General features: G+C 45.3%; 1 protein-coding gene and 1 pseudogene across 1 annotated transcript; one reads left to right on the top strand and one right to left on the bottom strand.

The window, feature by feature from the left end:
• The first annotated feature begins 3,476 nt into the window (after positions 1-3,476).
• On the top strand, positions 3,477-6,010 carry LOC102841118 (C-type lectin domain family 4 member G-like). Its single transcript, XM_006868993.1, has 9 exons — positions 3,477-3,531; positions 3,841-3,939; positions 4,227-4,280; positions 4,405-4,467; positions 4,594-4,698; positions 4,986-5,075; positions 5,261-5,409; positions 5,520-5,635; positions 5,875-6,010. The coding sequence occupies exons 1-9, from the start codon at positions 3,477-3,479 to the stop codon at positions 6,008-6,010; spliced, it is 867 nt and encodes a 288-aa protein (XP_006869055.1).
• Positions 6,011-11,375: 5,365 nt separating this feature from the next.
• Positions 11,376-12,254, bottom strand: LOC102821968 (annotated as a pseudogene).
• Positions 12,255-13,648: the final 1,394 nt, after the last annotated feature.

Below are 13,648 nucleotides of genomic sequence, written 5' to 3'. Positions count from 1 at the left end.
GGACAACTAAGCACAACAGCTTTTTTTTTTTTTTTTTTTGAGAGGTAATTCCTAGAAGGGGAGGAAGGAAGTGGGGCAATGAAGAGTAATGTCTCATCCAGAGGTGTTTTTTTTTTTTTTTTTTTGAGAGGTAATTCCTAGAAGGGGAGGAAGGAAGTGGGGCAATGAAGAGTAATGTCTCATCCAGAGGTGCTCATAAGGAGGCAGCTGGGGTCCAATTCCCTGGGACCTCTGGGGGCCAGTGCAGGGCACCAAGAACACTGTTCAGCTGCACTACCAGCTTGCCCCCCACTCAGGCAAGAAGCTACAACACACAACCTTCTCTGTGAAAGGTGAATGCCAAGAGAACGTGGACAGGACAGGACAGCACCTCCTACAGCCTGGCCTCCCCGCCACAATCTTTTATGGCTCCCATTTCAGAGATGAGTCCCCAAGGTTGATAAGACCATAGCTGAGTCAGCCCCAGACTGTTCTCTCTCCATAGCTTTGTTCTTGACCAGTGTGCTATTGGTTTTTGTGGACTTCAGTCTCTTTTCTATTAATAACATTTCAAGCTCTCAGGAAAAACAGCAACAATAGCAATATCATAACCCAACAACTTCAGTTCATACTTTTCACCCATAGAAACATTAGCACAAATAATCTATTTAGGAAACCTAACTATAAAGGAGCTCTGGTAGCGTAGTGGTTACGAATCGGGCTGCGAACCTTAAGGTCAGCGGTTCGAAACTACCAGCCGCTCCGCGGGAGAAAGATGAGGCTTTCTACTCCCGTAAGGATTTACACCCTCGGAAACCCTGTACAGGGTCGCTATGGGTCGGAACCGACTCGACGGCACTTAACAACAACAACAACAACTATAAAACCTAGCAGTATAGTGCTTGCTTCAGCAGAACATATACTAAAATTGGAACAATACAGAGAGAAGATTAGGATGACATACAAGTTCGTGATGCGTTCCATATTTTTAGGAACAGAGGATCCTAGGACCATCAAGGGAGAAGAGCATGAAGGAATGTGGGACCCTATTCAGAGAAGCAGCGACACCAGAGATTGAGGCAGAGATGAGGACATGGAGAGAGGGAGCAGCTGAGGATTCTAGTCTCATGGAAAGCGAGGGGACTGAGTGCTGGAGGCCAGGAGGCAGGTCCTTTGGTTGTTTAAATGATTATACATTCCTGAGTGTTCTTATGTATATCTTCCTCGAAAAATACAGAGAGACTAGAGGCAAATACTGTTGGATGATGATGCATGCAATAAAACGGTGCATGTAAAACCAATGTTCTCCCATGTAAACTATTACTCAATTCACAATACAAATTTAAAAAATAAGAACAAAAAACCTAGCAGTATAAAACTTCTAGAAGAAAAAATACAGGAGAAAATTGTGGATTCCACCGTGGTATTTTAGATTAAAAAAACAAAGAAAAGCAAATATAAAAGACAGCTGAAGAAATTGGACTTTGTCAAAATTTTAAAACTTTTGTTTCTTACAAAAACTGCTAAGTGAATGAAAAGAAACATCATAAACTGGGAGGAGGAGAAGGGAAAGAGGAAGGAGACAGCAAGGGAGAGAGCCAGGGAAGTGAAGAGAGAGGGAGAGAAAGGAGAGTGAGAGGGAAAAGATGGCAATATGCTCTAGATACCCTATCTGGCATCCATCAATGGCCACGATCATTCCCTAGTTCTGCCAGCTGTTCTTCATGATCTCAAACTCACTCACTTTGAAACATACTAAAACCACTCCAGCAATGGTGATGAATATGTGTTTGGAGTTTAGCTGGACCGCAAGAAAAACCTGCTTTTATTAATGAGACCATCTACTTATGGCCTGGAGAAATTTGCTAATGCATTTATGGAAAGGTCAATGAGAACTTAGTTCTACATATTCCAAGAGAGAGGCACCTTGGAAGAACTCTATGGCATCTCCGGAGTCTGATTTTAGACACTGAGCTCCCTTCCCTTCTGTAAGGAGGTGGGTTACCCGTTTATGAAGAGTCTTAAACTCAGGGTGTAAATTTTGTGTGTAAGCCTTACTTTTAACTTCATGTGATCCTTCTCATCCTCATTTTGCTTTTGGTCTTCTGCGTTCTTCTCTTGCCTTTACTTGATCATATTAACCATTCAATGTACCTCGTGGGCAGCCACCACCTGTCTGTCAGGGGAGGCTTGCATGTTGCTAGGATGCTGGATGTGATTTAGTGGAGCTTCCAGACTAACTTGGAAGATGAGGAAAGGCCTGGCTAACTACTTCCAGAAATCAACCAAAGAATGCTCAATGGATAACAATGATCAGACTCACAACAAGTACTTCATAAAATACATACACACACACACACACACACACACACACACATATATATATATATATACATACATAAAGTTTACTGTTTTAACAACACACACTCCGGCCAAGCTGCCTATCGCTCACTGGTCTCACCCAACACTCTCAAGTTCATTATCCTGATTGGCTTTTCCCCCTATTCTTTCTTTACTTCTTTCTTGCGTCTATTTGTTCTTTCTTTCCTTCTTTTCATAGCACTTGCCCTTTATTTCTTCTTCTTCTTCTTCTTTTTTTTTTTTACATGTACAATTCAGTGACATTAATGACAAGCAGGTTGTCCCTTTCCCAATCCCATTACCCTTTACAGAAATTCAGTTCTTAAGTAACGACTCTCCTTCCTCCTCCCTGCCATTGCTGCAGTTGCTGCTTTTGGGCTGCTTCGTGCCTTCAAGTTGGTTGTGCTCTTGTATAGTGTTTCTGAAGCTGTAAATCTTTACAGGAACAGAACTTTTCATCTTTCTCCTATGGAGCAGCTGATGGATTCAAACTGGTTAGCAGCCCAACGTATAACCCACTATGCAACCAGGGTTATACTACGTAACGACGTATATACCACTATGTTCTAATCAACTCTGGACTCCATGCATTGCCTTCTCTAAATATTTCAAATAAATGGGATCATGGGATATTTGTCCTTTAGTGTCTGACTTATTTCACTCAGTATGTTTTCAAGGTTCTTCCACATGGCAACTTGTTTCAAATTTTCATTTTTAATGAAGGAATAATATTCCCTTATATGTACATATCACATTTAGTTTATCTATTCATTTGTCGCAGGAGTTCTGGTGTGATGCTGTGGGTTAATGAACTGGACTGCAAAGTTGGTTTGAATCACAGGAATTGGCGGTTTAAGCTCACCTGTATAGCGCTCCTCCGAAACGCTATACAGGGTTGCTATGAGTCAGAACCGACTTGACAGCACTAAACAACAACAACAACAACAACATTCATTTGTCCATGTGATCAAAGTTACTGCCAGGGAGACTGTAACTTCCCCAGAAAACCCAGAAGTTGGTCATCGCTGGTGCCTGTAACAGGAACTGAGACTAAAGAGAATGGAAGGAAGGGAAAGTGGGCGGAGCATGGTGGGGCTAATTTATAACTATACCCAGGGCTGGGTGCCAACATTGCCATGGACAATTCCAAGTACAACAAATGGAGCGATGGGACCGAAGAAGGCCCCAGAGGTATGGACAAGGAGGCTGGTGCGCTGGTCCTTCTTTGGGACCCTCTCTGGTTTAGTGGTCTGTGGTTTGATGGGAGAAGGTAGGAAGAGCCAAGTGGTGGTCCAGGTAGTGGAGAGCCACAATAGGTCTACAGCCAATGGACCTGAGTTCAAATTCCAACTCTACCACTTAGAGGCTGAATGATGGTGAGAACCTCTGGTTCTCAGTTTCCTGGGAGGGACACATGTGGTCAGGGTTTAGTGCCAGGAGATTTAGGAATCTGGGATAGTCCTGTTGCAGCGGACCCAGCAGTCCACCTGTGTCCCCCAGGGCACTGGGGACGCTGGCGACAGAAGTCCTTCTGGGTGGCACTGGCTGTAGTGGCCGCAGTACTGTGGGCCCTGGTTCTGAGCATCTTATTGTTCCGGGGTAAGTGCCTGCAAGGGTAAGTCCTCTCCTGGGGCCACAGACTTCTGGGTCCCAGACCCTCGCCTGGGAATGAGCGCCGGTACCTGTCGTTCCTGTAAATTCTCCCGTTGTGCGCATCTGTGTGTGCGTGTTCCCCTGTGTGTGTACTTCTCTTCTTTCGGAGTCGTGAGTGCACCCTATGTCTGTCTGCCCCCTCTGAGGAATTCCAAGACCTGGGTCCCCGCACCCTTAGGCGTGGGGATGGGTCCCTAGTCCCCAGGTCGCGCCTGCAAGACTTCTCTCCGCAGCCTCCAAAGAACGCGAGGAACTACTCGACCATCAGGACCTGTTGAGTACAAACGGTTGGTGCAGAGCGGTGAAGCCGAATAGGGGTGGGGCACCCTGTAGTCCCGGGTCCGGCAGCAGGGTGGGGAAGGTTATGCTGTGATTCCCGGCGGGTGAATCCTGCGTGTGTGTCTATTCCAGCCTCGAAGCAGGAGGCGGAGCTGGGTGTTCTGCAGAATGAGGTCAAAACCTGCAGAACTAGTTGTAAGTGGAAGACCGGAAACAGGCTTGTGATTCGCGGGCAAGGCGGAGCTTGTGGCCCGTGTGGGCGGGGCAGGCTGCCCTCAGATCCCTCACTTTCTTCCTCATCTCCCTCCCCTACTTTTCAAGGCTCCGTGACGCAGGCGCATCTGCAGACCACTCAGGGGCTCCTTGGGGCCGCGCAGACGAAACTGCAGGAGCAGCAGAGCGTCTTGAGTGAACTACGCGAGCGCGGTGAGGGCGCGGGTAGTGACCACGACCTCAGATCCTTGACTGAGGCATGACCTGACTCTCGGTTTACTTCCCGACCCCACTGTGACTCAGTCCGACCCCACCGCTGGGTCTTGACCACAACTCCTAACCACAACCCTACCTAGATCTAACGGTCCTTCTTCACCCTAGTGCCAACTATCTGCCTGGCGCAGACTCTGACGTTGACTTCTGACCTAAGTCCTGACCATTCCCCAGGCAGACCTCACCTCCTGATCCTAGCTGTAATCTCCACTCTCCTGACCCCACAGTGACCAAGGACATGCAGCTGGCGGGCAGGGACCTCGAGGACATCCGCAGTGAGCTGCTGCGGGCGCTGGAAGCTGCCAAGCTTGGAAACCGTGAGCTTCGCGGGGGGGCACAGTGGACGCTGCATGTGGGCCTCGGGGTCCCCTGATCTGACCACTCCTCTGAACTCTGGGTTCTTTGGCATCGGCCCTTGCCCGGCGGTCCAGCTCACCCCATTTTGTGGGTCTGCTGGGACAAGGAATGGTCGGACCATTCTTGACACCCGACCACTCTCTAGACTCCTGCGAGCCGTGTCCCACATCGTGGATGCCCTTTCAGGGTTCCTGCTACCTTTTCTCCAAGGCGCAGGGCAACTGGGACGTTGCTGAGAAAAGTTGCGCTGACGCCAGCGCGCGCCTGGTCATCGTGGGGGATCTGGAGGAGCAGGTGCGTTTCGTTTCGGGCCGCGGGAGGCTCTGTGTACCTGTGGATCGGGGGCGGGGCTCAGGCAAAGGCGGGGTTGGGACAACTCGATTGGCTTTATTCTCCCCTCCTAGACCTTCCTGAGTGCGAACACGCGTGGGTTCGGCTTCTGGATGGGCCTAAAGGCCGTGCGACACAAGGGTACAATCAAGAGCTATGAGTGGGTGGACGGCGTCAAGGTCAGCTTCAGGTGAGGAGAAGGTTTCCCAAGACTTGGGGAGGTGGGCCCGGACAGGCTTTGGGACTCCTTTGCTGAGGTTAGATCCTGAGGAATACTCAGGCTAGACCCCAGGAACTGTCTAGTGATGTGCTCGAGACTCGTAGGGAGCCTAAATTAGGTCCAAGAAATACTTGCAAACTGACCAGACCCTGGGAAGGAAGGCTGGACCCCAGGCGCCTCCTTAGCAATACCCCACCCAACCACTGCAGCCACTGGAACGTTGGGGAGCCCAATGACTCGCAGGGGGGTGAAAGCTGCATCATGATGCTGGACACCGGGATGTGGAACGATGCACCTTGCAACACGAAGGACAACTGGATCTGTGAGAAGAGGCGCAGATGCTGATCCCGCGGCTTCGTACACTGTAGCCACGCCCACCGCAGCGATGACCCGCCTAGTGCCCAGAGTCACGCCCACCACCACTGAATCTTGTGGGCCTACAGCAACATAGTCCCCTCTGTACCTGTGCTCTGGGTCTTTCGCCTAACCTCACCACACGGCCTTACAGTTGGATCTGACTGTATTTCCATAGACTCCCAAATCTTCTTCCTAGCGCCTCGGCCCCGCGTTCAAGACCTGGGTGATCTGACCCTCCCTCCCTCTGTAACACGTTCAAGGGACTCAGGAATGGACCCAGCTATTTGTTGTCCCTGCACCTTGCCCCAGACTGGGTGGTCTTCACAGCCCAAAGGAGCATCAATAAATGTTTGAGAACGAATCCTCGCCCTTGGCTTAGGAGAGCTGTTCAAAGCTTTATGTCTTGTTGTTAAGTGCCATCGAGTGGGCTCACAGTGACCCTGCATAGGGTTTCTGAGGAGCGGCTGGTGGGTTTGAACTGCCAGCTGTGTGGTTAGGAGTCCAATGCTTATCCTACAGTGCCACACGAGGCTCCTGTGAGTGACTCCTGACCTGAGTTATTTCATGTCTCTGGTGGTGGTGTGCTGATGAGTCAGTTCTGACTCATAGTGGCTCGGTATAGGAACAGAAACCCTCATATTTTTCCTGAGAGGCTCTTGGTGAATTCAAACCGCTGCTCTTGTGGTTAGCAGCCCAACACGAGACCCAGTACGCTAATGGACGTCTTAAAGTCTTTTTAGGGTTGATGCTGCTAAGAGCAGGAGAGTGGATTCAGGCTCATAGTGACCCTGCATAGGGTTTTTAAGGAGGGGCTGGTGGGTTTGAACCACCAACTTTGCAGTTCCAACTGACCTTGCTTATCCTGCAGCACCATCCAGGAAGCCCCCAGATTCAGTGAAGTCCCTGGAGGGTATAAAAGGTGAATGGACTCATCTGCTAAACAAAAGGTTGACTGTTCAAACACAACCAGAAGCATCATGGAAAGCTCTCATGATCTAGTTTCCCCAAAGATGATTGTCAAGAAAACCCTATGGAGCAGTTTTGCTGGAAAACACACAGGTTTGCTAGAAGGCATAGTCTACTGGACAGCTACAGACTTGGGTTGTTTTGTTGTTATTTTAGCTTTTTTCTTGTGATATGGCTGAGTTTAGTTTACAGAGCAAATTGGTTATCCAACACACATTTCATACACATTTGGTTTTATGATGTTGATTGTTGTTGTTATTGGGGGCCTTTAAGTCGAGTCCAACCCATAGTGACCTTATGGACAATAATACGAAACACTGCCCAGTCCTGTGGCATTCTCACAATCATTGTTAAGCTTGAGTTCATCTCATTGGGCTCTTCCTCTTTTTCGATGACCCTCCACTTTACCTAGCATGATGTCCTTCTCCAGAGACTGGTCCCTCCTGGGAATATGTCTGAAGTATGAGAGACAAAGTCTTACTATTCTGACTTTCAAAGAATATTCTGACTGTGCTTCTTCCAACACAGACTTGTTTGTTCTTCTGGTTGTCCATGGTCCTTTCAATATGCTTTTCCGAACCAGAACTCAAATGCATCAATTCTTCTACAGTCTTTATTCACTGTCTAACATTCACATGTATATGAAGCTTTTGAAAATGCCATGACTTGGGTCAGGCACACCTTAGTCCTCAAACTGACATGTTTGCTCTTCATTCAATGCCTTAAAGAAGTCTTGTGTAACACATTTGTTTAATGCAATTCATGGTTGGATTTCTTGACTGCGGCTTCCATGAGTGTTAATAGTGGAGCCAAGCAAAAATGAAGTCTTTGATAACTTCTGTCTTTTTTCCATTTATCATGATGGTATTTAATGGTCAGGTGGGGAGGATTTTTGTTTTCTTTACATTGAGGTACAACCCATACAGTGGTTTCTTTACATTGAGGTGCAACTCATCAAAGGCTGTAACCTTTGGTCTTTATCAGGAAGTATTTTAAGTCCTTTTTACTTTTAGTAAGCAGGTTGTTAAGGAGTAGTCCTCCAATCCTGATAACACATTCTTCTTCATATAATCCAACTTCTTGGATTATTTGCCCAGCATACAGATTGAATAAGTATGGTAAAAGAATACAACTCTGACACACACCTTTCCTGATTTAAAGCCATTTAGTGTGGCCTTGTTCTGTTTGAATTGGTTCTTCAAAACTACAATTAAGTGTGTGGGATACCCATCTTCCACAATGTTGTCCATAGCTTGTCATGATCCACACAGATGAAAGCCAGTAAAGCACAGGCAAACATCTTTCTGGTATTATATGTTTTTAGCAAAGATTCCTCTGACGTCAGCAATGATGTCCCTCGTTCCATGTCCTGGTCTAAATCCAGCTTGAACCTCTGACATGTCAATATACTATTGTAGCAGTCCTTGAATTATCTTTAGCAAAATTTTACCTGCAGGTGATATTAATGATATTGTAGATGACTTCTGCATTCTGTTGGGTCACCTCTCTTTGCAATGGGCACAAATAACTGTCTTTCAAATTTCTTAGCATGGATGAGTGAGTGCCTCCAGTGCTGCATCCATTTGTTGAAAGATTTCAATTTGTATTCCATTAATTCCCAGCGCCTTGTTCTTTACCAGTGCCTTCAGTGCAGCTTGGACTTCTACCTCTAGGACCATTGGCTTTTGATCATATGCTATCTCTTGAAATGGTTGAACATCTTTTTGGAACAGTGACTCTATGTATTCCTTCCATCTTCTTTTGATGCTTTCTGCATCACTCAATATTTTGCCCATAGAATCCTTCAATATTACAAGTCAAGGTTTGAATTTTTTATTTGCATCTTTCAGTTTGAGAAATACTGAGCATGTTCTTTCCTTTTGGTTTTCTATCTCCAGTTCTTTGCACGTTTCATTATCATACTTGTCTTTGTCTTTTAAATATTTTGTTTAACTCTTTTACCTCCTCAGTTCTTCCATTTGCTTTAGCATCTTTATGCTGGACAACAAGTGTCAGTGTCTCTTCTGACATCCATTTTTCTCTTTTCCCCTTTTCTTGTCTTCTTAATGATTTTTTTTTGCTTTCTTCCTGTATGATGTTCTTGATCTCATCCCACAGCTCTTCTGGTGTTCAGTCATTAGTGTCTAATGTATCAAGTCTGTTCTTGAGATGATCTCTAAATTTCTTCAGCTTCTGCCTGATCTTTTATAAAGGCAATTGATGATCTGTTCCACAGTCGGCCACTGGCCTTGCTTTGGTTGATGATCTGATGATATGGAGCTTTTTCAATATTTCTTGCCATAGATGTAATCAATGGTGACTTCTATGTATTCCATCTGGTGGGGTCCATATGTATAGTCATCTTTGATCTTGTTTTAAAAAGGCATTTGCAATGAATAACTTACTGGTCTTGCAAAATTCTACCATGCGATCTCTAGCATAATTTCTATCATCAAGACTGTTTTTTCAATTATGATTCTTCCTATTTGTTTCTAACCTTTGCATTCCAACCACCAGTAATGATCAATACATCTTGATTGCACATTTGATCAATTTCAGACTGAAGAAGTTGGTAGAATTCTTTAATTTCATCATCACTGCTTTTAGTGATTAGTGCGTGGATTTGAATATTAGTTGTATTAACTGGTCTTCCTTGTAGGCGTATGGATATTTTCCTGTCACAGACAGCATTGTACTTCAAGATAGATCTTGAAATGTTCTTTTAGATGATCAATATGACACCATTTCTCTTCAGTTGGCCATCTCTGGTATAATAAACCATATGATTATCAGATTCAAAATGGTCAATACCAGTCCATTTCAACCCACTAAAGCTTAAGATATTGATCTATATGGGTATCATTTTATTTTTGACAATGTCCAATTTTCCTAGATTCACATTTTGTATATTCCAGGTTCCAATTATTAATGAATGTTTACTGCTACTCCTTCTCATTCATTTCTATATAGTGAAAGGTGTAACTATTATTAATGGATGTTTACTGCCACTCCTCCTCATTTTGAGTTGTGACACTGTCTGCAACTCCTGTAAAGTAACAGCACTTTCTCCACTTTCGTCCTGTGCTTACCATTTCCATTTTCCCTTCCTTCCTATCCCTTCTTGTCTGCTGAGCTTTTCCCTGGGCAAATGATGCCCCTTTTGAACTTGTGTGATTGATCGTTCTTAGGGGTACATACCTCCCTGGTGTTACTGTTCACGTAATAGACCTGTAACTGTTTGGTTGATAGTTGAGCCTTGAGGGTGAGTTCAGTTCCAGGCTAGAAGGGTATCTAAGGGATTCTACCACTTTCTATTAGACCAGTAAGCCTAGTCTTATTTTCTTTTATTATTTGATGTTTTTTTCCACATTTTTTCTCCCATTCTATCTAGAACCTTCTATCGTGATCCCTATCAGAGCTGTCGCTGTGGTGACCAGGAACCATCCAGTTCTTCGAGTCTCAGGGTTCCTATGGGCCATTGGTACTTTGGACTAATTGTTTCCATGTGTCTTGATTTTCTTCACTCTTTGTTCTAGACGGAGTGAGACTAATTAATAGTTGCACCTAAGATGGCCACTGGAGTCCTGGTGTGGCATTGCAGGGTAATGCACTGGACTGCAGTTTGAACTGCAAGGTCAGTGGCTCAAACCCACAACCTACTAGGAAGCGGCAGAAGTCATTACCAGAGTGGTAACCCAATTAGATGTGTGGGGTCCCAGCAAGCACCAGACCCAAGACCAATTGAGGCAGGCCCAGGCTTGTTCCTCACCAGAGCTATGCATCCCAAATGAACATAAGGAAAGTTATTCAGAGGCACGCTTGATGAATCCCATCTCCACTGCTACCAGTGCCACTTGTTGACCAACAGACTTTTGCCTAGAGACCATTTGGCAGAATGGGTTGTTGGCAGAGCCATGAAGCATATGTCTGGTGACAGTGCACAGGAGCTGGGTTGCAAGAATGGGACAGTTATGAGCTAAGAATTTGAACACACCAACTCCTAAGGGAGCCCCCAAAGAGTCTAAACAGGTAGCCAACACCCATCAAACTAAATCCTGTACACCCAAGTTCTCACAGACATTTCATACCCATTCATACTTTTTTCTCTGAGAGCCAAGAAAGCCTGGTTTCAAGACTTGTTGCAGTTCTAACAAAAAGCAGAGACCTCGGACACAGCTTGAGTAACATCAGGGTACGTTCACCTTGGGTAAAAAAGAATCTATTCACTTGTCAAGAAATGTCAAAACCATCACCTGGTTTGTTACAAAAGATGCTATGAACTCCAGGGAAGGAGGAGGGGCCGGGATCCTGCAGATGACCCAGGGCAGCCTGGCAGGGAGGAGAGGACACAGAGGGTTGGCAAGCAGTGTAGGTTCTGCTGGCCTGCTCACTGGTGGAGGTGAGTTCTGTGGTCCAGATGCTGCATGTGGATCTGCTGCTCGTGCTCAATCCACTCAGGCTCCTCATCCTCATGCAAATGGTGGGAGCGCCCAGTGGTGCTCCCTATGACCTCCAGGAGTGCATAGTTGTGTGCCCAACCATCCTGGGCCTCATATAGCAAACTATTCAGAAATCCGGGCTTCAGGAAACTCCACCTTGGTCTGCTTCTTCTCAGTGGCATAGACGATGGAGGTACAACAGACTTCAGCAATCTTGTGGCCCTGCCCATAAAAGGACCAGCAGCACATTTCATCCCCAGTGATGTCATTTATGAATAGGACCCTCCCGTTAAAGTGCAGAGACAGCTTATCAAAGAGTTCATGTTTTTCAACATATGTGAGTATTGTTACTTTTGTTGTAGAGCAGCCTAACAGTTGGCTTATATGAAGTTGCGATAAGTTTTTGTTCTTCCTTGGAGGAGTGATAACAGGCACCTTGTAGAAAGGCTAGTATGTGTAGGGCTGCCTGGCACTCTGCCACCAGGCCCTGCACCAGGTAGTATTTGGCATCTGCCAGCAGCTCCTCAATCTCCTGACAGTGATCAGGCACGGGGACTGCCCAGCATGAAGGTAGTTGAGTATTGAATTGAAGTGCTTCCTACATCGGTCAATGAGGTTCCAGCCTTCCCTGTCGGTGAGCACCTCCGTGCGCCCACTGAACGTGGTCTTCAGCATGGTGTCCTGTTTGGTCAGCATCTGCAGGGTGGTATAGTACAGGGCCCCACCAACATTCAGCTTCACTACTTGGAGCCGGGACTAGGGCCCTTGAAGGCAGTGGTGTGGGTAGCAGCTGCTGAGCTCACCACACATCCTGACATCTCTTCCATGAAAAGTGGAAGGATGCTAGAGTCTCCAAACCCTGACTCTGGCTGTACTTCTTCCAAGACATATTTGTTAATTCTTCTGGCAGTATTCTTCACCAACACCATTCAAAGTAATCAGTTTACCTTGAATGTTACCCAGCTTTCACATGCATATGAAAAAATCGAATGTGTCAGGTGAACATTAGCCGTCAAAGTGATATCTTTGCTGTTTAACACTCAAAAGAGGTGTTTTACAGCAGATTTGCCCAAGCAACACATTATTTGATTTTTAAACTGCTGATTCCATTGGCACCACTATGTTATTTTATCGTACTGTGGTGGCTTGCGTGTTGCTGTGATTCTGGAAGCTATGCATCCAGTATTTTAAGTACCAGCAGAGGCACCCATGGTAGACAGGTTTCAGCTGAGCTTCCAGAAGAAGACAGACTAGGAAGAAGGAGAGCCAGACTACTCCCAGATATTTACTCACTGAAGACCTTATGAATAGTAGTGGAACACTGTCAGCGCCAGAATATTGAATACTGAAACATAACAAAGAATACCAGAATATTGTCAGAAATAGTGCCAGAAAATGAGCCCCTTCAATTGAATGCACTCAAAATACGACTGGGAAAGAGCTGCCTCCTCAAAGTAGAGTAGACCATGATGATGCGAATGGAGTGAAGTCTCCAGGACCTTCATTTGCTGGTGGGACACAATTCAAAATGAAAAGAAACCACTGTAAACATCCATTAATAATCAGAACATGGAAGGTACGACTTATGAATCTAGGAAAATTGGAAGTTGTTAAAAATGAAATGGAACACACAAACATCGATATCTTAGGCATTACTGAGCTGAAATGGACTGGCATTGGACATGGTTAATCTGAAAATCCCATGGTTTACTTTGCCAGTAATGAAAAATTGAGGAGAAAAGGCATCACATTCATCATCAAAAAGAACATATCAAGATCTGTCTTGAAGTACAGTGCTGTCTGTGGTAGGATAATATCCATACACCTACAAGAAAGGCAAGTTAATACCACTATTATTCAAATTTCCACACAAACCACTATAGCCAGTAAAGATGAAATTAAAGAATTCTACCAACTTCTTCAGTCTGAAAGTGGTCACACATGCAATCAATATGTATTGGTAATTACTGGCAATTGGAGTACAAAGGTTGGTAACAATTAGGAAGTATCAGTAATTGGAAAATATGTAATTGGAAACGATGCTGGAGATCACATGATAGAATTTTGCAAGACCAATATCTTCTTCACTGCAAATACTTTTTTAAAAAACAACACGACAGGAGGCGGGGCTTGAGACAGCTTATCAAAGAGTTCATGTTTTTCAACATATTTTCTAGGGTGGAGATGTGGTGAAGGTCGCTGTCAGCAATAACACAGAATA

Source organism: Chrysochloris asiatica, unplaced genomic scaffold, assembly GCF_000296735.1.
Source record: "Chrysochloris asiatica unplaced genomic scaffold, ChrAsi1.0 scaffold00125, whole genome shotgun sequence".
NCBI classification, from domain to species: domain Eukaryota; kingdom Metazoa; phylum Chordata; class Mammalia; order Afrosoricida; family Chrysochloridae; genus Chrysochloris; species Chrysochloris asiatica.
The sequence above is the reverse complement of the archived record's forward strand: the minus strand, read 5'-3'. Positions and strand labels throughout refer to the sequence as shown.

Bases quoted from the DNA above. Each gene is read 5' to 3' on its own strand.
- LOC102841118 (XM_006868993.1), top strand. From the start codon at position 3,477: ATGGACAATTCCAAGTACAACAAATGGAGCGATGGGACCGAAGAAGGC. The intron at 3,532-3,840 runs GTATGGACAAGG...TGTGTCCCCCAG, and splicing joins GACCGAAGAAGGCCCCAGAG to GGCACTGGGGACGCTGGCGA. The intron at 5,076-5,260 runs GTGAGCTTCGCG...ACCACTCTCTAG, and splicing joins AGCTGCCAAGCTTGGAAACC to ACTCCTGCGAGCCGTGTCCC.